Genomic DNA, 24,455 nt, shown 5'->3' on the forward strand with positions numbered 1-24,455 from the left:
GGTGTTTTTCAGAGTGAGGTGGAGGATCCGTCATGGTCTGGGGGTGTTTTTTTTTTTTTTCGTTTGTAGAAAATCACCACAATGGGACTCAGTCAAACTTAAAGGAATCATTCTTTATTATCAACAAGCTAGAGAGGTTCCATCAAACTTAAAGAACCATAGTATACGTTGGTCGGGAGCTCTGCCGGGGCAGTCCTGGTAGTTCTCCTTTATACTGCTTACTCAGACAAGTTATATTTGCATGATTTAGCTTATTCATTATTGATAATTCATAATTACCATTTTACTGTTGCGTGTGCTCAGACCTTGAAACTGAACAATGTTCTGGGCGTACTGCCAATTGGGGCTGAGGAGGTCACAGTCTACTGCACGAACCAATAACATTTTTCCTCACATTTTTTAGAGGGCAAATAGTTGGCGGGCAATTTTGTATTAATTAGCATATCAATGAATTGAATGTATGTAGGCTATGAATGGCCTCACACCAGTACAGTAGGTGGAGGTGTAGGCACCTAAGAGTTGGATGCAATCCGCCAACCAAATCCCAAAGAAGGTGTTTATACTTGCGTGCAATGTTTTGTACAGATGAACGTGTTACATTCAGGTGTTTGGAAATTGCTCCCAAAGATGAACCAGACACTTGTGGAGGTCTACAATTTTTTTTTCTGGTGTCTTGGCTTATTTATTTTTATTTTCCCATGATGTCAAGCAAAGAGGCACTACGTTTGAAGGTAGGCCTTGAAATGCATCCACAGGTACATCTCCAATTGACTCAAATGTCAATTAGCCTATCAGAAGCTTCAAAAGCCATGACATCGTTTTCCAAGCTGTTTAAAGGCACAGTCAACTTAGTGTATGTAAACTTCTGACCCACTGGAATTGTGATATAGTGAATTAAAAGTGAAATAATCTGTCTGGTAACAATTGTTGGAAAAATGACTTGTGCCATGCACAAATTAGATGTCTTAACCGACTTGCCAAAACTATAGTTTGTTAACAAGAAATTTGTGGAGTGGTTGAAAAACGAGTTTTAATGACTCCAACCTAAGTGTATTTAAGAGAGTTATAGGGGCAAGAGGCCACAGTTCTATAGAAGATATGGTGGTGGATGCACCTCAACCAGTTGTAAATGTTGTACATCAATCAAGTGATCTGGATACACTTATTGTGAAGGTGGATATTTTAGTATTTATAACCACAGTTATTAATTGTGCTACACAAGACATCCAAGAAGCTGGTCATCATTATATCTGCAGCTGAGACGTTTTTGGGCCTCCAAGACGTCTACAAGGACTAATGTTCTGCTCTTATAGGAGGATCCTTCTCAGCCTGTGAAGGGACCTGGTTAGAACAGAAAAGCAGGCTGATTTAGTTTAATTTACATTTCGTTATTGATAGTTTTTGCATGATTAATAAAATAAATACTGTATACACTGAACAAACATATAAACGAAACATACAAAGTGTTGGTTTCATGAGGTGAAGTAAAATATCCCAGAAATGTTCACACACACACAAACTTATTTCTGTCAAATTTTGTGCACATTTGTTTTACATCCCCGTTAGTGAGCATTTCTCCTTTGCCAAGATAATCCATCCACCTCACAGGTGTGGCATATCAAGAAACTGATTAAATAGCATGATTATCATTACACAGGTGCACCTTGTGCTGGAGACAAGAGTAGGTGCTTGGCAGCAGCTTATGGTGATCTCTAATAAATACAAAAATGCCACTCAAATGGGCTGTTTTTTTTCACACAACACAAAGCCACAGATGTCTGAAGTTTTAAGGGAGCATGCAATTGGCAAGCTGACTGCAGGATTTTCCACCAGAGCTGTTGCCAGATCAGTTAATGTTAATTTCTCTACCTTTGTTGTTTTAGAGAATTTGTCAGTATGCCCAACTAGCCTCACATCTGCAGACTGCCGTGTATGGTGTTGTGTGGGCGTGTGGTTTGCTGATGTCAGTGTTGTGAACAGAGTGCCCCATGGTGGTATCAGGGTTATGATATGGGCAGGCATAAGCTACAGACAACAAACACAATTGCATTTTATCGATGGCCATTTGAATGCACAGAGAAACCATGATAAGATCCTGAGGCCCAATGTCCTGCCATTCATCCTCCGCCATCACCTCATGTTTCAGCATGACAATACACTGCCCCATGTCGCAAGGATCTGTACACAATTGAAAATGTCCCAGTTCTTCCATGGCCTGCATACTCAGAAATGTCACCCTTTGAGCATGTTTGGGATGTTCTGGATCGATGTCTGCGACAGCTTGTTCCTGTTCCTGCGAATATCCAGGCATTGAAGAGGAGTGGGACAACATTCCACAGGCCACAATCAACAGCCTGAATAACTCTATGTAAAGGAGACGTGTCCCAGAGGAGGCAGCAGCTGCTACCCACTTCTCCAGTGTTTAATGTGTAAATTGGGAGGTGCTGGAACCAGAAGTGATCCCAAGAGGGGGGGTGACCTGGGGGGGCTCTGAGGTACCAGAAGACATTAAATAAAATACCTTTATAATAAAGTATTGCATGCATTATCGTGACTTTAGCGTTCTGGCAAAGAGCAGAGGTGTGGAGCCACTTGCGGAAGTTGTTCATTTTTTGTAGCCTAGAGTTCAGGAAAAATGTGGCCTTTTAAAAACAAATGTCATGCAATTTTAGATGACTGGAGACTTTCACAGAATCTTAAAAGGTAAATTATTATTTTATTTATTTAACTAGGCAAGTCAGTTAAGACCCAATTGTCATTTACAATGACTGCCAAACCCGGACAACGCTGGGCCAATTCTGTGCCGCGTCGTCCATGTTTAATACCTCTCAAATGACCAAAATGACAGGCTGCTTTGACACTGACAAACGGAGAATCTGAGATCAATAAAAACAACCTTGTCTCTAATCCATCAATAGTCTAGGCCAGGTGTGAGGAGAAACACATTGTACAATATGAGGAGGAAGTTATAGTCCTAAACAAGCTTTCCAGTTTCACTGACTCACCCAATGATGTGCAGCTCACTCACCATTCACTCCCTGAATGAATGGACAATTGCACAAGTTTTATTTTTACAACTAATCCAAGATTAGACCACAGCTGGTCGTTTCCAATGGGAACAGATGAGTCATAGTGGGCAGAGCCAAGCAGGAGTCAGCGAGATCCTACTGGTGCGTTATACAACACATCTGCACGTTTCTGTTTAGGGAACTCTGTGAATCGCTCGTGTGCAATAACTCAATTCGCTTTTACGTTCCTTCTAAATTACGCAATTATTTAAAACTGTTGCAAATGGTAAAGTCTACAGATCTTAGTCCACTCTGTTCATAAAATATAAGTCTACAGATCTTAGTCCACTCTGTTCATAAAATATAAGTCTACAGATCTTAGTCCACTCTGTTCATAAAATATAAGTCTTCAGATCTTAGTCCACTCTGTTCATAAAATATAAGTCTACAGATCTTAGTCCACTCTGTTCATAAAATATTTTTGTTTTGGAAACAGAACTGTATTAAAATCAGGTGTTTCATCGATTTAGAACATTTGCAGAATGTCGGCCAAAATCCATCTCGTTCCGTCTTCTCCCGCTGCCTGCCAGCGGGCTTCCTCTCACCACCATATTTGGTAGTGAGTGGAAACGCTAAGCGGATGCTTCACATTCATACATCTGGTGAAATATCTGTCTTGTTGTTTTATCTGTCGCTGCACTGTGGTCGTGGGGGAACAGGAAGTTCCAGGCAGGCACCATTCTTCAGAATAAATAAAGCGGCAGAACTGTGATGTCAAGAACATAACCTTTGTGTCGGTTTCTATGTATTATCGAAGGAACATGTTATACCATGCTAGGTAACATCCGTTAAGGTATTATCACGTTTGGTGTTTTATTTTTGAGTCAAACCAGGTGATTGTGATCAACTATTTTACAAGTCCCATAGCTTGAAGCTTTGGGTTTGTCTGAATGGATGTACATTTCCTCAAGGTAATTTGAATAAAGAATACATTTATTTGAGATTTGAGTTTGTTTAGCATGTTATTGGTTTTGTGTAAAATTCACGAGCTGGTAAAATGGCAGTGTCCACTCTTGTCTGCGCCAATGGGCTTCAGTGCGGGTACAGAGAGACACTTTCACAGTCACACTACAGTTTAAGGTGAATGTAATGATTATCAGGTGTTGTAATATTCAGACACATTACGTTGTTTCTATCTTTATAAATGTTACTATGGTGTGAATGGAAATACTATTACTATTTTTAAAATAGTACATGTGCTGCCTAAAACACTGCAACCTTGTACGAAATGTTTGAGTCATTTTGGCATTTACAGTGGGGCAAAAAAGTATTTAGTCAGCCACCAATTGTGCAAGTTCTCCCACTTAAAAAGATGAGAGGCCTGTAATTTTCATCATAGGTACACTTCAACTATGACAGACAAAATTAGGGAAAAAAATCCTGAAAATCACATTGTAGGGTTTTTTAATGAATTTATTTGCAAATTATGGTGGAAAATAAGTATTTGGTCAATAACAAAAGTTTATCTCAATACTTTGTTATATACCCTTTGTTGGCAATGACAGAGGTCAAACGTTTTCTGTAAGTCTTCACCAGGTTTTCACACACAGTTGCTGGTATTTTGGCCCATTCCTCCATGCAGATGTCCTCTAGAGCAGTGATGTTTTGGGACTTTCAACTCCCTCCAAAGATTTTCTATGGGGTTGAGATCTGGAGACTGGCTAGGCCACTCCAGGACCTTGAAAGGCTTCTTACGAAGCCACTCCTTCGTTGCCCGGGCAGTGTGTTTGTCATGCTGAAAGACCAAGCCACGTTTCATCTTCAATGCCTTTGCTGATGGAAGGTGGGGGGGTTTCACTCAATCTCACAATACATAGCCCCATTCATTCTTTCCTTTACACGGATCAGTCGTCCTGGTCCCTTTGCAGAAAAACATCCCCAAAGCATGATGTTTCCACCCCCATGCTTCACAGTAGGTATGATGTTCTTTGGATGCAACTCAGCATTCTTTGTCCTCCAAACACGACGAGTTGAAAATACTTATTTTCCACCATAATTTACAAATAAATTCATAAAAAATTCTACAATGTGATTTTCTGGAATTGTTTTTCTCTCATTTTGTCTGTCATAGTTGAAGTGTATCTATGATGAGAAAATTACAGGCCTCTCATCTTTTTAAGTGTGAGAACTTGCACAATTGGTGGCTGACTAAATACTTTTTTGCCCCACTGTAGTTAATGTAACTTCCACTGTATGTGAATTTGTGGAGCCTACTATGGTTTAAGTGCACTTACATTGTGTAGTCTAATGTAAAGCTTGTACTTTGTCGAATTTGAATTATGTAATGTTTTGTTGTCAATGCTTAGCTACCAGATCTTTTGAAATGAGATCAGTGCTTGACTGAGTACCGGCACCTCAAATTTCTACTGTTTGAGCTCATGTTCCTCTTATAGAATATTACCTCAACAGTATTGTGGAGCTGCTGCATCTAAATATAAACAGTACCGGTACCTATTTCAGTCCAAGTCGAGCACTAATTGAACAAGAAGAAATATAATATATTTTTAGAGAATAAAGAAAGTGCCAGAACTGTCAAGACAATAACTTTTGTGTCTCATTGTTACTACAGGACGACTAGAATTAAGTCTGAGACCGGTTACATCAATAGTGAGTACAAACCCAGCCTGCCTCTCTCATTCCAGACTATGTCCAAACCTATATTCATTCACTGGGTCCTGATTGTGACAGTGGAGCCCAGTTTGCACTACAGGATCCAGAGATGACATCAGTGAAGCTGGAAGACTGCAGTCAAACACTGGAGCTGAATGTCATCATTAAAGATGAAGAAGAGGAGGAGGAGGAGAATATTGGGGAATCTGTTTCTCATGGTAAGAGCAGGTTCTATCTAAGTTTGTTGTTCATTCCAACTTCCCACTGTGCATGAAAAGTTGCAGTAGAACTGTTTCAATGAGAAGGTAGATGTTATTTCATGCTACTGAGACTTGCATGGTTTGACACCAGGATTGTCAGCATTTGTTTTATTAGTAGACTAAAGAAGTAAAGTAGACAATCTGCCAGTGTTTTAAAGTTCTATGAAATGAGTCTGTGTAGTTACTAACCCTTGTGATAGTGAGTGGAGGATGATATGAAATGAGTCTGTGTAGTTACTAACCCTTGTGATAGTGAGTAGAGGATGATATGAAATGAGTCTGTAGTTACTAACCCTTGTGATAGTGAGTAGAGGATGATATGAAATGAGTCTGTAGTTACTAACCCTTGTGATAGTGAGTGGAGGATGATATGAAATGAGTCTGTAGTTACTAACCCTTGTGATAGTGAGTGGAGGATGATATGAAATGAGTCTGTAGTTACTAACCCTTGTGATAGTGAGTAGAGGATGATATGAAATGAGTCTGTAGTTACTAACCCTTGTGATAGTGAGTGGAGGATGATATGAAATGAGTCTGTGTAGTTACTAACCCTTGTGATAGTGAGTGAGTCTGAGGATGATATGAAATGAGTCTGTAGTTACTAACCCTTGTGATAGTGAGTAGAGGATGATATGAAATGAGTCTGTAGTTACTAACCCTTGTGATAGTGAGTGGAGGATGATATGAAATGAGTCTGTAGTTACTAACCCTTGTGATAGTGAGTGGAGGATGATATGAAATGAGTCTGTGTAGTTACTAACCCTTGTGATAGTGAGTGGAGGATGATATGAAATGAGTCTGTAGTTACTAACCCTTGTGATAGTGAGTGGAGGATGATATGAAATGAGTCTGTAGTTACTAACCCTTGTGATAGTGAGTGGAGGATGATATGAAATGAGTCTGTAGTTACTAACCCTTGTGATAGTGAGTGGAGGATGATATGAAATGAGTCTGTAGTTACTAACCCTTGTGATAGTGAGTGGAGGATGATATGAAATGAGTCTGTGTAGTTACTAACCCTTGTGATAGTGAGTGGAGGATGATATGAAATGAGTCTGTGTAGTTACTAACCCTTGTGATAGTGAGTGGAGGATGATATGAAATGAGTCTGTGTAGTTACTAACCCTTGTGATAGTGAGTGGAGGATGATATGAAATGAGTCTGTGTAGTTACTAACCCTTGTGATAGTGAGTGGAGGATTATATGACTCATTTATGACTTTTACCCACTTTTAGAATAGTTTTATTCCCCTTTTGTATTGTACAGCCTACTGATATGAATACATATGTCACCCGGTACAGACAGAAGAGGACCGGCCACCCCTTTGGTCCTGGTTCCTCTCTGCGTTTCTTTCTAACTTTCCGAGACGCTGTGCTTCTACACCTGCATTGTTTGCTCTTTGGGGTTTTAGGCTGAGTTTCTGAAAAGCATTTTGTGACAACTGCTGATGTAAAAAGTGTTTATAAAATAAATTTGATTGACATGGACAGTACCTGTCAAAGGTTTGGACACCTACTTATTCCAAGGTTTTATTTATTTTTACTATTTTCTACATTGTAATATAAGCGAACACAAACTTTAAGTAACACATATGTAATCATGTAGTAACCAAAAAAGTGAGATTCTTCAAAGTAGCCACCCTTTGCCTTGATGAATGCTTTGCAGACTCTTGGCGTTCTCTCAACCAGCTTTATGAGGAAGTCACCTGGAATGCATTTCAATTAACAGGTGTGCCTTGTTGGAAGTTAATTTGTGGAATTTCTTTCCTTAATGCGTTTTAGCCCATCAGTTGTATTGTGACAAGGTAGGTGTGGTTCACAGATGATAGCCCTACTTGATAAAATACCAAGTCCATATTTTGGCAAGAAGAGCCCAAAACAGCTCAGAGAAACGACAGTCCATCATTACTTTAAGACATGGAGGTCAATCTATCCAGAACATTTCGAGAACTTTTAAAGTTTCTTCAAGTGCAATCACAAAAACCGTCAATCACTTTCTTTCCTTAATGCGTTTTAGCCAATCAGTTGTATTGTGAGAAGGTAGGGCTGGTATACAGAAGAGCCCTGTTTGGTAAAAGAGAAAGGACATATTATGTCAAGAACAGATCAAATAAGCAAAGAGAAATGACAGTCCGTTACTTTAAGACATAAAGGTCAATCAATTCCGGAACATTTTATAGAACTTTGAAAGTTTCTTCAAGCGCAGTTGCAAAAACCATCAAGCGCTATGATGAAACTGACTCTCACGAGGACTGCCACAGGAAAGGAAGACCCAGAGTTACCTCTGCTGCAGGGGATAAGTTCATTAGAGTTACCAGCTTCAGAGTTCAAGTAACAGACGCATCAACATCAACTGTTCAGAGGAGACTGTGTGAATCAGGCCTTCATGGTCGAATTGATGCAAATAAACCACTACTAAAGCACACCAATAAGAAGAGACTTGCTTGGGCTAAGAAACGCGAGCAATTGACATTAGACCAGGGGAAATCTGTAATTTGGTGTGATTAGTCCAAATTTCAGATTTTTGGTTCCAACTTCTGTGTCTTTGTGAGATGCAGAGTAGGTGAATGAATGATCTCTGCATGTGTGGTTCTCACCGTGAAGCATGGAGGTGTGATGGTGGAGTTCTTTGCTGGTAACACTCAGTGATTTATTAACCAGCATGGCTACCACATCAGTCTGCAGCAATATGCCATCCCATCTGGTATGGGCTTAGTGGGACTCATTTGTTTTTCAACAGGACAATGACCCAAAACACACCTCCAGGCTGTGTAAGGGCAATTTGACTTAGAAACAGATGACCTGGCCTCCACAATCCCCCGACCTCAACCCAATTGAGATGGTTTAGAATGAGTTGGACTGCAGAGTGAAGGAAAAGCAGCCAACACAAGTGCTCAGCAGAAGTGGGAGCTCCTTCATGACTGTTGGAAAAGCCTTCCAGGTGAAGCTGGTTGAGATAATGCCAAGTGTGCAAAGCTGTCAAGGCAAAGGGTGGCTACTTTGAACAATCTAAAATATATTTTGATTTATTTTAACACTTTTTTTGGTTACTACATGATTCCATATGTGTTATTTCATAGTTTCGATGTCTTCACTATTATTCTACAATGTAGAAAATAGTAAAAATAAAGAAAAACCATTTGAATGAGTAAGTTTGTCCACCAACTGACTAGTTATTCTGATGTTGTTCACACAGGAAACCATGTTGCCACGTTCTCTGCATCCAGAGAGCAACAGCAGGAAGATCATAGCGCTAAGAGATCTCATCACTGCCCACATTGTGAGGAGATTTTCCCATTTCTATCAAAGCTGAAAATACACCTAAAAATACACACAGGAGAGAATCTGTATTCCTGTACTGACTGTGGGAAGAATTTCACGACATTAGAGGTTCTGATCATTCATCAGAGAGTGCATGAACGGATACACACAGGAGAGAAGCCTGTGTCCTGCTCTGACTGTGGAAAGAGTTTCTCTCTACTGAGCAACTTAAAACGACATGAACGCATACATACAGGAGAGAAGCCTTACGTCTGCTCTGACTGTGTAAAATGCTTCACAACATCAACTGAGCTAAAACGTCATCAGAGAACACACACAGGAGAGAAGCCTTACTCCTGCTCTGACTGTGGAAAGAGTTTCTCTCAACTGAGCAACTTAAAAGCACATGTACGTATACATACAGGAGAGAATCCTTACTCCTGTTCTGACTGTGGGAAGAGGTTCTCTCTACTGAGCAACTTAAAATCACATGAACGTATGCATACAGGAGAGAAGCCTTACGTCTGCTCTGACTGTGTAAAATGCTTCACAACATCAACTGAGCTAAATCGTCATCAGAGAACACACACAGGAGAGAAGCCTTACTCCTGCTCCGACTGTGGAAAGAGGTTTTCTCGACTAAGCACCTTAAAAAGACACCAAGGTCAACAGAAAGGACCATTGATCTGACTGTGGAAAATGTGTTAAAACAACAGCTGAGCTTAAAGGTCATCAGAGAGCACACATAGGAGAGAAGTGTCGTGGAAATTTCCTGTATTACCAAATCACGAGAGAGCAAACCACACACAAGTCAGAGTTATCATAAAGTCCATCTTTAATTATATGAGCGTCACCATAGCCCTGTGACTCTCAGATCAATTCAGTGACTATAAATGAATTCTCTGAGAGTGCTTACATATTGGCAACTGAGATCCTTTATAGCAAAGACACACAGACAGACAGCATTGGCTATAAATTATCATTCAGTTTGGTCTCCTAAACTAAGTTCTTATCTTGTTCTTGCTCCCACTTAGAACCAAAAACATTACCTCATCCAATGGCATATATCAAATACACCCCCTCCTGGACAAGATCAGAAAAGACAGTGAGCCTCTTTGGTCATATACTAAATCAAGATAAGGGCAACCTCAGAGAGGACATGTAAATAGTTAGACACATTCCCATAAGAAGACAGGCCTGACCTCTCCCCTCTCTGGGGCCCAATGTGACTAAGCCTTGGCAGAGAAGGGATAACTGCAAACAGTATTATCCAAAAGAAGACATTCTAATGACAAATATCTCACATAAGCATTATTATGTAAATACAACCTCTTATTTATCAATGTTACCTAACTAATTCTGATTCTGCTACTACAGAAGCCTTACATCTGCTCTGACTGTGCGTCAAGTTTCTATCTTGTGTGCCACTTAAAATTACTTGAACGTGTACACACAGGAGAGAAGCCTCATCACTGCATTCATTGACTGTGAGAAGAGATTCTACATATTGACACCAATGTGTACATAAAGGAGAGAAGCCTCATCAGTTTTCTCAGACCAGCTAAGATTTGACACGCCACGTAATTCGCATCTCGTAAAATAAGTGATAACAGTGAATTGGATCAAATGAAGAAAGCGTAGAACAGCTTAGCGTTGATATAGCGTAGAACACTATTGTAAACCTATAGTTTCTCACTATGAGAGAACTGTGCAGAGGAGAGGGAGCGTTATAGTATGTATATTATCCTCTCTTTACTTTACTGATCTGTGTGCACCTTGTCAGTTTTGGTGTGTTTTGTTAGCTTCTACTGTAAAGACATTGAGATGGCCTTGGATTTGGCCTTAGGGTTGAATATCCTCTGTGAGGAGTCTCACAATGGAGTTGTTGACTGGGTGGTACTGCTTCTCTCTGCAGTTTTCCGTGGGAATGAGCTGGTAGACACAACATGTACAGAGTGTACAAAACATGAAGAGACGCCTGCTCTTTCCATGACATAGGTGAACCCAGCTGAAAACTATAATCCTTAATGATCTGGTTTTTATTATAGATTTATTATGGATCCCCATTAGCTTTCAGCAGAAAACAAGAGACTGCAGTTGGAGTTGTCTAAGATATGATAAGGACGCTGGAGAATTTGAAAAACATTGCCTGGCCTGATGAATCCCTGTTCCTGCTGTGTCATGCTGATGGGAGGACTGGGGTATGCAGGAAACCACGAGCACATCCATCATGCCTCATGTCATCTTTGCAGGCTGGTGGTGATGGTGTGGAGTTTGTATTCATGCCACACTCTGGGCCCCTTGATAAAAGTGGAGCAACTTGGAATACCACAGGACTTCTAAACACCATGGCCAATCAGGTGCCTCCCTTCATGGCAGCAGTGTATCCATCTGCAAATAGTTTTCTTCAGCAGGATTATGCCACAAGGCTTGTCCAGGAATGGTTCCAAGAACATGACAGTGAATTCAGTTTACTGCAGTGGCCTGACGAGTCACCAGATCTCAATCCAAGTGTTCATCTCTGGGAGGAGATGGAACAAGATATTCGGAGTAGAGATCCGCTCCCAGCTAGACACAATTGTGGGAAGCATTGGGCCAGAATCCCTGTGGAATGCTCTCAACACCTTGGATAGTCCAGACAAATTGAGGCTAATTCTGAGAACAGGGGGGGGGTGCAACTCAATATTAGGAAGGGTTTTTGTACACAATGTATATCAGATAAAGATGGTGTGATGATCACTTTTAAGCATTTGTTTGGGTCGATTATTTAATATTACTCAACTTTTGTTTAAACAGTATGAATCTATTTGTGTTTATTAAAATTGTCTTTTAATACTAGATTTATTATTTTAGTCATTGATGATGAATGTATTTGAATAACTGTGTTGAAGTTAATTGATCTGGCGGCAGGTAGCCTAGCGGTTAAGAGTGTTGGGCCAGTAACTGAAAGGTTGCTGGTTTGAATCCCAAGCCGACTAGGTGTAAAATCGGTCATTGTGCCCTTGAGCAAGTCAATTAACTCTTATTTGTCCTGTAAGTTGCTCTGGATAAGAGCATCTGCTAAGTGACAAGATTGTAATGAAAAATGTTTGTAGATGAATTTATGTTCGGCGGGGTAGCCTAGTGGTTAGAGTGTAGAGGAGGCAGGTAGCCTAGTGGTTAGAGTGTTGGTCTAGTAACCGGAAGGTTGCAAGTTCAAACCCCCAAGCTGACATGGTACAAATCTGTTGTTCTGCCCCTGAACAGGCAGTTAACCCAGTGTTCCTAGGCCGTCATTGAAAATAAGAATTTGTTCTTAACTGACTTGCCTGGTTAAATAAAGGTTAAAATAAAATGTTGGGCAACCACTTTTTTTTTTCTCTTAAATGAAATAAACTGTTTGAAGTGACATACTGTATAAACAATACACAACAACTTTGTTTACCCTGGTCAGAGGGACAGGACCATAGTAAACTAGACTATGTAGCTGTTGTTGTTAGTAGCCTACAGTTTCCATGTAATACAGCATGTCAGATCACTAATGATTAGGTGTTTAGGCTGCTACATTTATGCAAGAGTTTTTGCTTGTGTCTGTCGGGAGTGATGTGTTATCAGCTTGATAAATAACTAATGGAGGGAAGTGGAGAGGCGTCTTGAGCTTTGTGCCCGGCCTGCCTGACATGGTCAAGAGACGCAGAGAACCTGCAGCAGCACCCTGATGTGAAGAACAGCCCATACAAAAATCTACGATTGTAGTACAATAAAGAAAATATAGCATGCTATTTTCGTGGAATGGTAGTGACCAAAAATATGTATGTTTTTTATTGTACTGGACCCAGGAACATAGAAGAAACTGCCAGATGTGTCATAATAGCCTGGAAGTAAAGCTGCACTGGGAGACACATTTGAAATGGAATACATTGAATACATTCAGCAGGGTGGAACAATCACAGTAAAACATGATTTAAATGTATTGTTGGAAGGGCTGTGGTCACCATTCATGTAATACATTAAATATATACATCAGATGGTATTGGGGAACTATTTCATAGGGTTTTCATGGGTACATTATTTACCCATTTCAATCTTATACCAACCAACCCTATGCTTGGTGTGACTGTTATGGTCAGAACAGACCATCTGATATGCCCTTAAATATTGTAATATGTAACCTGGAATTAAAATGTAAGAGGACCAGTGCTTGCTTCTACAGTGAATCACATCTGTGCTGTTTGAGAGAGATGTTGTTAGACTACATTGTATCGTTGTTTCCTCTTCTGAGGGCACTGGTGGGCAACAACATTTCAATTCACTGAGACAATGAGTCCTTCAAGTTTAGCACTATAACCACACATTTGAATGATCTGTATTGTGATGATGGGGGAAATTGAATTGACAATATACAATGTGGGTTGGTAAGTAGGTTTGGCCTCCAGTCAATTTGTTGCTGGGCTTGTAGCTAGTCTGCGGGCCAGAACATAATTAGCCTATTAACAAATAGCCTATAGCTTCCCAATTCATAGTCCTACACAGTGTAGGCTACACTACACATTTAACATGTGGTTAGTGGGATAAACAATTCAATGACCATAACATAATGTTGATCTGATTACAGTGGTAAAATCACCTGTCTAAATTAATAGTCAACCTGTTCTATTAAAATATATGAATCATATTTCTGTCCTTTCAAACCAGTGTCTTGTTTGCAGTGTGTCAGTTCAATCTGAGATGTCATTATGAATCTAAGCATGGTGCTTTCAGAAGTAGATGTTCCACCCCAGACATGAGGCTGGAGTCCGACGCAGAAAGGAAGGTGGGCCTAAAGAGTGAACACCTTGTGTGTTTTACAGTGGTGATTTTACCATGTACATATTCTAGTATTATTATTTAACCTTTATTTAACTAGAAGGTTCTTATGGACTTACACAAATCCACATGGAGTCAGTAGAAACCATATTTGTTTAAGCAAGTCAGTCATATCAGCAGTAAATGAGGCTGAATTACCTGTTAGGCTGCCAGACGAGACTCCGGTGGCCAATAGCCAGGTGTAGCAGTGGTAAGGATTCACTCCATGGTGTTGAAAGGAAAGCTTAATGCTGGACTAACTAAAATTCTGTTACAAATGGTTTATTTGAGCTGTTCTTGCCACATTATGGACTTGGTCTTTTACCAAATAGGCCTATATTCTGTATACCAGCCCTACCTGGTCACAACACAACTGATTGGCTCAAACACATTAAGAAGGAAAGAAACTCCACTCATTCACACACGTTAACTGAAATGCATTACAGGTGGCTGACTACAGGTGACTGACTAGCTCTTGAAGCTGGTTGGGAGAATGCTGAGTGTGCAAAGCTGTCATCAAGGCAAAGGGCTACTTTGAAGAATATAAAATATATGTATACTCACAGGAATCCCAGATCCACAATAAATGTTTGTTTTGTTCGACAAAGTCCATAATTTATGTCCAAATACCTCCTTTTTGTTTGTGCCTTTAGTTCACAAATCCAGGCACGAGCACTAGGTCCAAATGAAAAGTCAAAAAGTTATGTTACAGTTCGTAGAAACATGTCAAACGATGTTTGTATGACTGGATGTCATAAGGTGAATGCACCAATTTGTAAGTCGCTCTGGATAAGAGCGTCTGCTAAATGACTTAAATGAAATGTAAATGTATAGAAACAATCTTTAGGATGTTTTTAACATAAATCTTAAATAATGTTCCAACCGGACAATTCCTTTGTCTTCAGAAATGCAATGGAACGCAGGTCGCTCTCACGGGCGTGCATGAGACTGAGCTCATGGCATTCTGCCAGACACCTGGTTGAAACAGCTCTCATTCGCTCTCCCTTCACAGTCGAAGCCTGAAACAAGGTTCTAAAGACTGTTGACATCTAGTGGAAGCCTTAGGAAGTGCAATCGGACCAAATTTACACTTTATCTTGGATAGGCGAAGAGTTGAAAAACTACAAACCTCAGATTTCCCACCTCCTGGTTGGATTTTTTCTCAGGTTTTTGTCTGCCATCTGAGTTCTGTTATACTCACAGATATCATTCAAACAGTTTTAGAAACTTCATAGTGTTTTTTAAAACTAATAATATGCATATCTTAGCTACTGAACAGTAGTCCAGGTGCGATAAAACTAGGGACCTGCCTTGTTGATAGTGTTGTTAAGAAGGCAGAGCAGCTATTTATTATGGACAGACTTCTCCCCATCTTAGCTACTGTTGTATCAATATGTTTTGACCATCACAGTTTCCAACCCAGGGTTACTCCAAGCAGTTTAGTCACCTCAACTTGCTCAATTTCCACATTATTCATATCGAGACGTAGTTGAGCCACATACGTTTTTCCAGCAGCAGACTATGATCGATAATGTCAAAAGCTGCCCTGAAGTCTAACAAGACAGCCCCCACAATCATTTTAGCATCAATTTCTCTCAGCCAATCATGAGTAATTTGTGTAAGTGTTGAGTGTCGAGTGTACTTCTCAAACATAATTTTGTCCCGGAGTTTGTTGACAGGCTGACTGGTCAGCTATTTGAGCCAATAAAGGGGGCTTTACTATTCTTTAGTAGTGGAATGACTTTAGCTTCCCTCCAGGCCTGAGGACACACACTTTCCAGTAGATTGTCAGACTCCGGTGGCTTCTCATTGTTGAAAAACAACAATCATTTTACCAACTTTACGGAATTCAAAAGTACATTTCTTGTCTTTCATAATTTGGTCAGATATACTTGGATGTTTAGTGTCAGCATGTGTTGCTGGCATGTCATCCCTAAGTTTGTTTATCTTGGCAATATCAGTGGGTTTTGTGATAAATGAGACATCTGATTCAATGTATGAAGGAGCCGAGTTGGCTTTTTGTCTCATAATTTTGTTTAATGTGCTCCAAAGCTTTTTACTAACATTCTTTATATAATTTATCTTTGTTTCATAGTACAGTTTATTTTTATTTAGTTTAGTCACATTATTTCTTAATTTGCAGTACATTTGCCAATCAGTTGGGCTGCCAGACTTATTTGCCATTCCTTTTGCCTCATCCCTCTCAACCCATACCATTTTTCAATTCCTTATCAATCCAAGGAGATTTAACAGTTTTTACAGTAATTTCCTTAATTGGTGAGGGCTTATTAGTAACTGGAATAATCCATTTCATAAATGTGTCAAGTGCAGCGTCTGGTTGCTCCTCATTACACACCACAGACCAGCAAATATTCTAGAAATAGCATTACACAATCAACATCTTGATCAACTCTATGCAAAGGAGATGTGTCCTGGAGAAGGCTACGACCCCCTTCCCATGTAATGGGGTAGGGCCTTCTCAAGGACCCCGGAATGCACGGACGGTGTTAGTGGGAGAACAGGAAGTTCCGGGAAGGCGCGCACCATTCTTCAGTATAAAGAAAGTGCTAGAACGATGCGGTCTAGAAGATAATCTTCGTGTCCGTTTCTATGTATTACTACAGGTATGTAATAGCACGTTTAAACCGTCTAAAGAATATATTTACTTGAGATTTCTGAATTCGTTTGGCAAGTTATTGGTTTTGTAGAAAATTCACGAGCTGGTAAAATGGCGGCACCACTCTGTTTGCGTCAACGGACTTATTTTTTTATTTTTATTTTTTACTGCAACAATAATAACAATATTACACATCAATACAGGGACATTCCTGTGAATACAGTGACAAAAATCCATGGAGAGATTATCTATTTTCTACATGTGTACTAATATTCAGACACGATTTAAGTTGTTTCTATCTTTATCTATAAATGTTACTATTGTGTGAAAGGGTAATACTATTGGTTTTGATTTAAATAATACAGTGAAGACAAGGTTATTCAGGATAATACTACATAGTGCTGCCTAAAACAAAAGACTACTGTGTACTAAATGGTTTTTGAGTCGTTTATCCGAATTCGGGAAATCTACTATAGATTAAGTGCATTTAATTTGTGTAGCCTGATTTTAAAGTGTATACTTTGTCTAATGTGAATTAATAAATGTTTTGTCAATGCTTACCTACCTCATCTATTGAAATCAGATCAATGCTTGACTTCGACAGGAGCTCACCGGAGCTGAGTATCGGCACCTCAAATTTCTACTGTTTGAGCTCATGTTCCTCTTATAGAATATTAGCGCAACAGTATTGTGGAGCTCCTGCACCTAAATATAAACCATATTTTTAGATAATAAAGTGACAGAACTGTCAAGACAATAACTTTTGTGTCTGTTTCTCTTTATTACTACAGGCTGACTCAGATTAAGTTTGAGGTTTGTAACATCAACAGTGAGGACAAACCCAGCCTGCCTCTCTCCTTCCACACTGAGTCCAAACCTACAGTCACTGGGTCTTGATTGTGTCAGTGGAGCCCAGTTTTTACAGCAGGATCCAGAGATGGCATCAGTGAAGCTGGAAGACTGCAGTCAAACACTGGAGCTGAATGTCAACATTAAAGATGAAGAAGAGGAGGAGAAGATTGGGACATCTGTTTCTCATGGTAAGAGCAGGTTCTAAGTTTGTTGTTCGTTCCAACTTCTCACTGTGTATGAAAAATATGTTTTTACCTTTTATTTAACTAGGCAAGTCGGTTACGAACAAATTCTTATTTTCAATGACGGCCTAGGAACAGTGGGTTAACTGCCTGTTCAGGGGCAGATTTGTACCTTGTCAGCTCGGGGATTTGAACTTGCAACCTTTAAGTTACTAGTACAACACTCTAACCACTAGGCCAACCTGCCGCCCCAATGTTCCTCACAAAGGAAACACGGGTTTTTTTTAGATGTATTAAAAATTCAAAACAGAAATACCTTTATTTACGTAAGTATTCAGGCCCTTTGCTATGAGACTCAACATTGAGCTCAGGTGCATCCTGTTTCCATTGATCATCCTAGAGATGTTTTTACAACTTGATTGACAGTCCACCTGTGGTAAATTCAATTGATTGGACATGATTTGGAAAGGAACACACCTGTCTATATAAGGTGCCACATTTGACAGTACATGTCAGAGTAAAAATCAAGCCACGAGTTTGAAGGAATTCTCCGTAGAGCTCCATGAAAGGATTATGTTGAGGCACAGATCTGGGGAAGGGTACCAAAACATTTCCAAATAAAAAGTGTAATATGCAGATAATGCAGATTCTAAGAACTACAGCCAATAAATATAGAGGATTTGCAGTTCCATGCTTCTAGAATCACCGGTTTGTAAAAACTCACAAAACTGATCCCAAATATTATGACACTCTGGGGCTTTCTTTTTCACTATATAAGTACATTTTTCAAGAGCCAGGCTTGATGTTAATTAAGTGAGGGAACTGACGTACTTCCGTCTGGACCTGCCTCTTTACCTCCCTTCCTATTGAAAATAGCATCGGATATTTCAACACCATCCAATTCCTTTTCCAGATCCAATTTAGTGTCTTCTGACATAGAGGGAACATCAATACCTGATTAGTTCTCAGGAGATTCAGAGTGGTAAAGTGTGTTGTAGTAGGAAGCAAATGTTTGGTTTATTTCTACACAATCTATTGATAATTGTCCTTGTTCTTCATACTGAGCTTTAAGAGCAAATAATTCCTTGTTTACTTCTACTGAGTTATCTCAAACAGTTTCCCTCACCAATTCTCTGATTTTGCTGTCCAGCGCTCATTTTCTGATTTAAATTTCATTGAGTTGATTTGAAACTGGTAGGTAGATAGGAGGGTCTGGTTATCAATGTTAGTGAATGACAAGATCCTGAGGGCCGTTGTCCTGCTATTCATCTGCCGCCATCACCTCATGTTTCAGCATGACAACGCACAGCCCCACGTCGCAAGGATCTGTACACAATTGATAATGCTGAACATGTCCCAATTCTTCCATGGCCTGCATACTCACCAGACATGTCACCCTTTGAGCATGTTTGGGATGGTCTGGATCAATGTGAATGACAGCTTGTTCCAGTTTCTGCCAATATCCAGGAATTTCGCACAGCCATTGAAGAGCAATGGGTCAACATTCCACAGGCCACAATCAACAGCCTGAATAACTCTATGTAAAGGAGACGTGTCCCGGAGGAGGGGGCAGCAGCTACCCACTTCTCCAGTGCTTCATTTGTAAATTGGGAGGTGCTGGAACCAAAAGTGATCCCAAGAGGGGGGGGTGACCTGAGGTACCAGAACACATTAAATAAAATACCTTTTATAATAAAGCATTGCATGCATTACCATGGCTTTAGCATACTGGCAAAGAGTAGTGGTGTGGAGCTGCTTGCAGAAGTTGCACACATGGAGTACATTTATTGTAGCCTGGAGTCCTGGAAAAATGTGGCCTTTTGTAAACAGATTTATTGCGGTTCTACATCATTTTATATGGCTGGAGACTTTTGCAGATTTTTTAAAAATGCCTCATAAATGACCAAAATGACAGACTACTTTGACACTGACAAACTGAGAATCTGAGGTCAATATAAACGACCGTGTCTCTAATCCATCAATAGCCTAGGCCAGGTGTGAGGAGAAACACATTGTACAATATGAGGGGAAGTTATAGTCCTAAACAAGCTTTCCAGTTTCACTGACTCACCCAATGATGTGCAGCTCACTCACCGGACAAAAGCTTATCTCTCTTGCTTTACTTTGTAAAAACAATGCTGTTCTCTCAATAGACCTATTTGGAAGTTGATAACTTGGTAACAGACAGATTTGTATGTTCTATTCAGCAGGATCTATTTGCTTTACAACCTGTGTTTTCTAGCGATGGTATTAGAAATATTATAGGAAATAAATGAAGTGCAATGCTGGAGAGATGAGTTGTCGGCTCATGTCTATAACAACACAGAGGGAGAGAGATCATCCAAAGTGAATCTCATTTTAGTTCTGTGAGAGATACAGGCGTGCTTCTCTCTCACCACAGCAATGGTCTAAATAGGCTACAATGTTGCATAAACCTGGGACAGCCCAACATGAATCAATTCTTAGAATATCAGGCACGTTTTCACATTACGTTTTTTTAGGAGGCATGACAATTGCAGAGGAATCCAAATGTAATCACTGATGGCTTTTATTTTGATTTTTACATTGCAAATAGTGGACATGTATTTTTCATGCCACAAGAGCTTGGTTACCTGATCCTGACAAAGAACGAAAGACTACGAAACTGAGAGGTGCCGGAAGATCCGGCTCAAATTAAGTACCGCCCTTCTCATATAATGGGATAGGGACATAATAATCCCTGAAAGCACCGAGGGTTGCACCATGTTTTTTATAACTAAACCGGTCGGTTCCAATGGGAAGAAATTAGTCATTGTGGGCAGAGCCAAGCACACTCTAGCGAGATCCTATTGGCACGTCCGAGCACACATCAGCATATTTATGTTAGGGAACGCCTCCTCTGTAAATACTTATTATGAATCCCCATTAGCTGATGCTGTGTTTTTTATTTAAATAAAATGGTACTGCGTACTTGTGGAATAGAGTTCCATGTAGTGATGGCTCTATGTAGTAGCATCCCATGCTAGGTAGCATCCGTTAACGTATTATCACGTTTGGTAAAGGGTTGATGTGTTATTTTTGTGTCAAACCGAGTGAACGTGATACACATAGATAGTCACATAGCTAGACACTTCGGGTTTGTCTGAATGGATGTACATCATTTCCTCAAGGTCATTTAATAAAGAATCCATTTATTTGGGATTTCTGAGTTCGTTTGGCATGTTTTTGGTTTTGTGTAAAATTCACGAGCTGGTCAAATGGCGGCGCCCACTCGGTCTGCGTCAACGAACTAAAGAAAGCAGGTGCAGAGAGACATTTTCACCGTTGCACTACAGTTTTGAAGCTTAATGTAAGGATTATCAGTTTTCTACATGTGTACTAATATTCAGACACATTAAGTTGTTTCTATCTTTTATCTATAAATGTTACTATGGTGTGAACAGAAATACTATTAGTATTTGATTTGAAATGGCGGTGAAGACAATGTAATTCAGGAAAATAGTACATAGTGCTGCGATAAACATACTGTAACCTTGTACTAAATGCTTTGTCATTTATGTATTAATGTGAATTTAATCTACTATAGATTACGTGCATTTATGCTGTGTAGGCTATTTTTGAAGTGTGTACTTTGTCTAATTTGAATGAATTAAAGTTTTGTCAATTCTTAGCTACCTGATCTATTGAAATGAGATCCGTGCTTGACTTGGACAGGAGCTCACCAGAGCTGAGTACCAGTACCTCAAATTTCTACTGCTTCTGCTCGTTTCTTTTATAGAATATTAGCTCAAAGTATTGTGGAGCTCCTGTTACCTAAATATAAACAGTACCGTCACCCAAAATGAGTATCGGCACCTATTTCAGTCCAAGTCAAGCACTAAATTCGATAATTGAACAAGAAGAAATATAATATATTTTGAGGGAATAAAGAAGGTGCAGGAACTGTCAAGATTAACTTTTGGTGCCTGTTTGTCATTGTTACTACAGGCAGACTATAATGAAGTATGAGAACAATGAGGACAAGCTTAGCCTGCCACTCTCCTTCCACAGTGAGTCCAAACCTACAGTCACTGGGTCCTGAATGTGACAGTGGAGCCCAGTTTGCACTGGAGGATCCAGAGATGGCATCAGTGAAGCTGGAAGACTGCAGTCAAACACTGGAGCTGAATGTCAACATTAAAGATGAAGAAGAGGAGGAGAAGATTGGGACATCTGTTTCTCATGGTAAGAGCAGGTTCTAAGTTTGTTGTTCATCCAACTTCCCACTGTGTATGAAAAACTGCGGTAGAACTGTTTCAATGAGAAGGTAGACGTTATTTCATGCTACTCAGACTTGCATGGTTTGACACCAGTATTGCCAACAAGTAGACAAACTGCCAGTGTTCTTTTAAATGTCTATGAAATGTGTCTGTATAGTTACTGTCGTGGAAATATTGAATAAAATATTTCTCAGATACCGGAGCTTGTGAATTCAAATAGACTTTATTACAAAAGTGACAAAGCCGAGCAATTCCATGGAAGAACTGATTCTCCATTCTCAGTACTCAGCTTTTATACAGTTTTACCCATATATAACATTGTCACTCCACTTTATGTAAAATATTAATTCCTTCTAGCTTTGGCCACCCTAATATGGCTGCCTTTCTTATTGCCTCAGACATTTTGGCATAGATTATATTGGTGGCGTGACACACACTCCTACTGCAGGTCTAAAGGTGCCTATAACTGATTAGCTAATGTTCCTGTCCAAAGGTCTTCACAAGTTCAGGCTGATGTTGTCTATGTATGATTAACCCATGTGCATGTCCAGTAGCCTTCACAAGATCAGATCTGGCCCAGACCAGACCAGTCACGTCTGTGTTGATCTACCTTGCCTCATCCACACGGATTCTGCTTATGTTCTGTTCTTTACATTTCTAATGGTTAACTCGATTTTGATCCAGCTCTGTACATTCACATGGGCTCCGCCTTCATTCTGCTTACACATGTCTAATATTTAACCTTATATCGATTCTTCTTTCTACTTCAAAGAGAACACTATAGGTACTGAAAACACCAGGTGACTGGAAATACTCTAACATTACTAACCCTTGTGATAGTTTGTGGAGGATGACACGCCCCTTTTTGTTAATGTTGCAAATGACTATTGTAGCTGGAAACTGTTTTTACATTTTTTATTATTTGTTTTATGGAATATCCACATAGGCGTACAGAGGCCCATTATCAGTAACCATCACTCCTGTGTTCCAATGGAATGTTGTGTAAGCTAATCCAAGTTTATCATTTAAAAAAATAGTTTTCTAATGATCAATTAGCCTTTTTAAATTATAAACTTGGATTAGCTAACACAACGTGCCATTGCAACACAGGAGTGATGGTTGCTGATAATGGGCCTCTGTACGCCTATGTGGATATTCCATTTAAAAATCTGCCATTTCCAGCTACGATAGTCATTTACAACATTTAACAATGTCTACACTGTTTTTCTGATCAAGCTTATTCAACAAACAAATTTGCCTTTCTTTCAAAACAAGGACATTTCTAAGTGACCCCAAACTTTTAAAACGTAGTGTATGTCACCCGGTACAGCCAGAAGAGGACCGGCCACCCCTTTGGACCTGGTTCCTCTTCGTTTCTTCCAAGGTTCCTGCTTTCTAGGGAGTTTTTCATAGCCACTGTGCTTCTACATCTGCATTGCTTGCTCTTTTGTGATTTTTAGGCTGGATTTCTGTAAAGCGTTTTGTGACAACTGCCGATGTAAAAAAAAAAGGTACATTTGATATGTACAGCAGTACCAGTCAAACGTTTGGACACCTACTCATTGAAGGGATTTTCTTTCTGCATTGTAGAATAATAGTGAAGACATCAAAACTGAAATAACACGTATGGAATCGTGTAGTAAAAAAAAGTGTTAAACAAATTAAAATATATTTGAGATTCTTCAAAGTAGCCACCCTTTGCCTTGACAGCTTTGCAAACTCTTGGCATTCTCTCAACCAGCTTCATGAGGAAGTCACCTGGAATGCATTTCAATTAACAGGTGTGCCTTCGTGAAAGTTATTTTGTGTAATATCTTCCCTTAATGCGTTTTGAGCCAATCAGTTGTGTTGTGACAAGGTAGGGGTGGTATACAGAAGAGCCCTATTTGGTAAAAGACCAAGTCCATATTATGGAAAGAACAGCCTAAATAAGCAAAGAGAAATTACATTCTATCATTACTTTAAGACTGGAAACTCAGTCAATCCGGAACATTTCAAGAACTTTGACAGTTTCTTCAAGTGCAGTCGCAAAAAAACATCAAGCGCTATGATGAAACTGGCTTTCATGAGGACAATCACAGGAATGGAAAACCCAGAGTTACCTCTGCTACAGGGGATAAGTTCATTAGAGTTACCAGCCTCAGAAATTGCAGCCCAAATAAATGCTTCAGAGTTCAAGTGACAGACACATCAACAACAACTGTTTAGAGGAGACTGTGTGAATCAGGCCTTCATAGTCGGATTGATGCAAAGAAACCACTACTAAAGCACACCAATAAGAAGAGACTTGCTTGGGCCAAGAAACACAAGCAATGGACACTAGACCTGTGGAAATCTGTCCTTTGGTCTGAGGAGTCCAACTTTCAGATGTTTGCTTCCATCCGCCGTGTCTTTGTGAGACGCAGAGTAGGTGATTGGATGCTCTCCGCATGTGTATTTCCTACCGTGAAGCATGGAGGAGGTGTAATGTTGTGGCGGTGCTTTGCTGGTGACACTGTCTGATTTATTTAGAATTCAAGGCACATGTATCCAGTATGGCTACCA

General features: G+C 39.8%; 1 protein-coding gene and 1 long non-coding RNA gene across 15 annotated transcripts in view; one reads left to right on the forward strand and one right to left on the reverse strand.

The window, feature by feature from the left end:
* Positions 1-24,455, forward strand: part of LOC118370527 (zinc finger protein OZF-like) — a 60,939-nt gene that overhangs the window by 2,913 nt on the left and 33,571 nt on the right. For 2 of the 14 annotated variants that reach the window (XM_052503569.1, XM_052503568.1), the window contains exons 1-3: positions 16,480-16,646; positions 17,431-17,679; positions 21,703-21,876. In XM_052503569.1, coding sequence (XP_052359529.1) covers positions 17,577-17,679; positions 21,703-21,876 — 277 coding nt within the window. In that variant the 5' untranslated portion in view covers positions 16,480-16,646; positions 17,431-17,576. Of the gene's footprint in view, positions 1-5,710; positions 6,500-7,239; positions 9,112-9,133; positions 13,211-16,476; positions 16,647-17,430; positions 17,680-19,113; positions 21,002-21,639; positions 21,877-24,455 lie in introns of those variants that run through there. The other 12 variants (XM_052503559.1, XM_052503570.1, XM_052503560.1 and 9 more) reach the window with 12 other exon arrangements.
* LOC127919758 (uncharacterized) lies at positions 793-15,053 on the reverse strand. Its single transcript, XR_008103987.1, has 3 exons — positions 14,906-15,053; positions 14,587-14,697; positions 793-1,341 (listed from the first exon to the last, which is right to left on the reverse strand). It is a non-coding gene; the product is annotated as an uncharacterized LOC127919758 (long non-coding RNA).

This window comes from Oncorhynchus keta, unplaced genomic scaffold, assembly GCF_023373465.1.
Source record: "Oncorhynchus keta strain PuntledgeMale-10-30-2019 unplaced genomic scaffold, Oket_V2 Un_contig_17463_pilon_pilon, whole genome shotgun sequence".
NCBI lineage: Eukaryota > Metazoa > Chordata > Actinopteri > Salmoniformes > Salmonidae > Oncorhynchus > Oncorhynchus keta.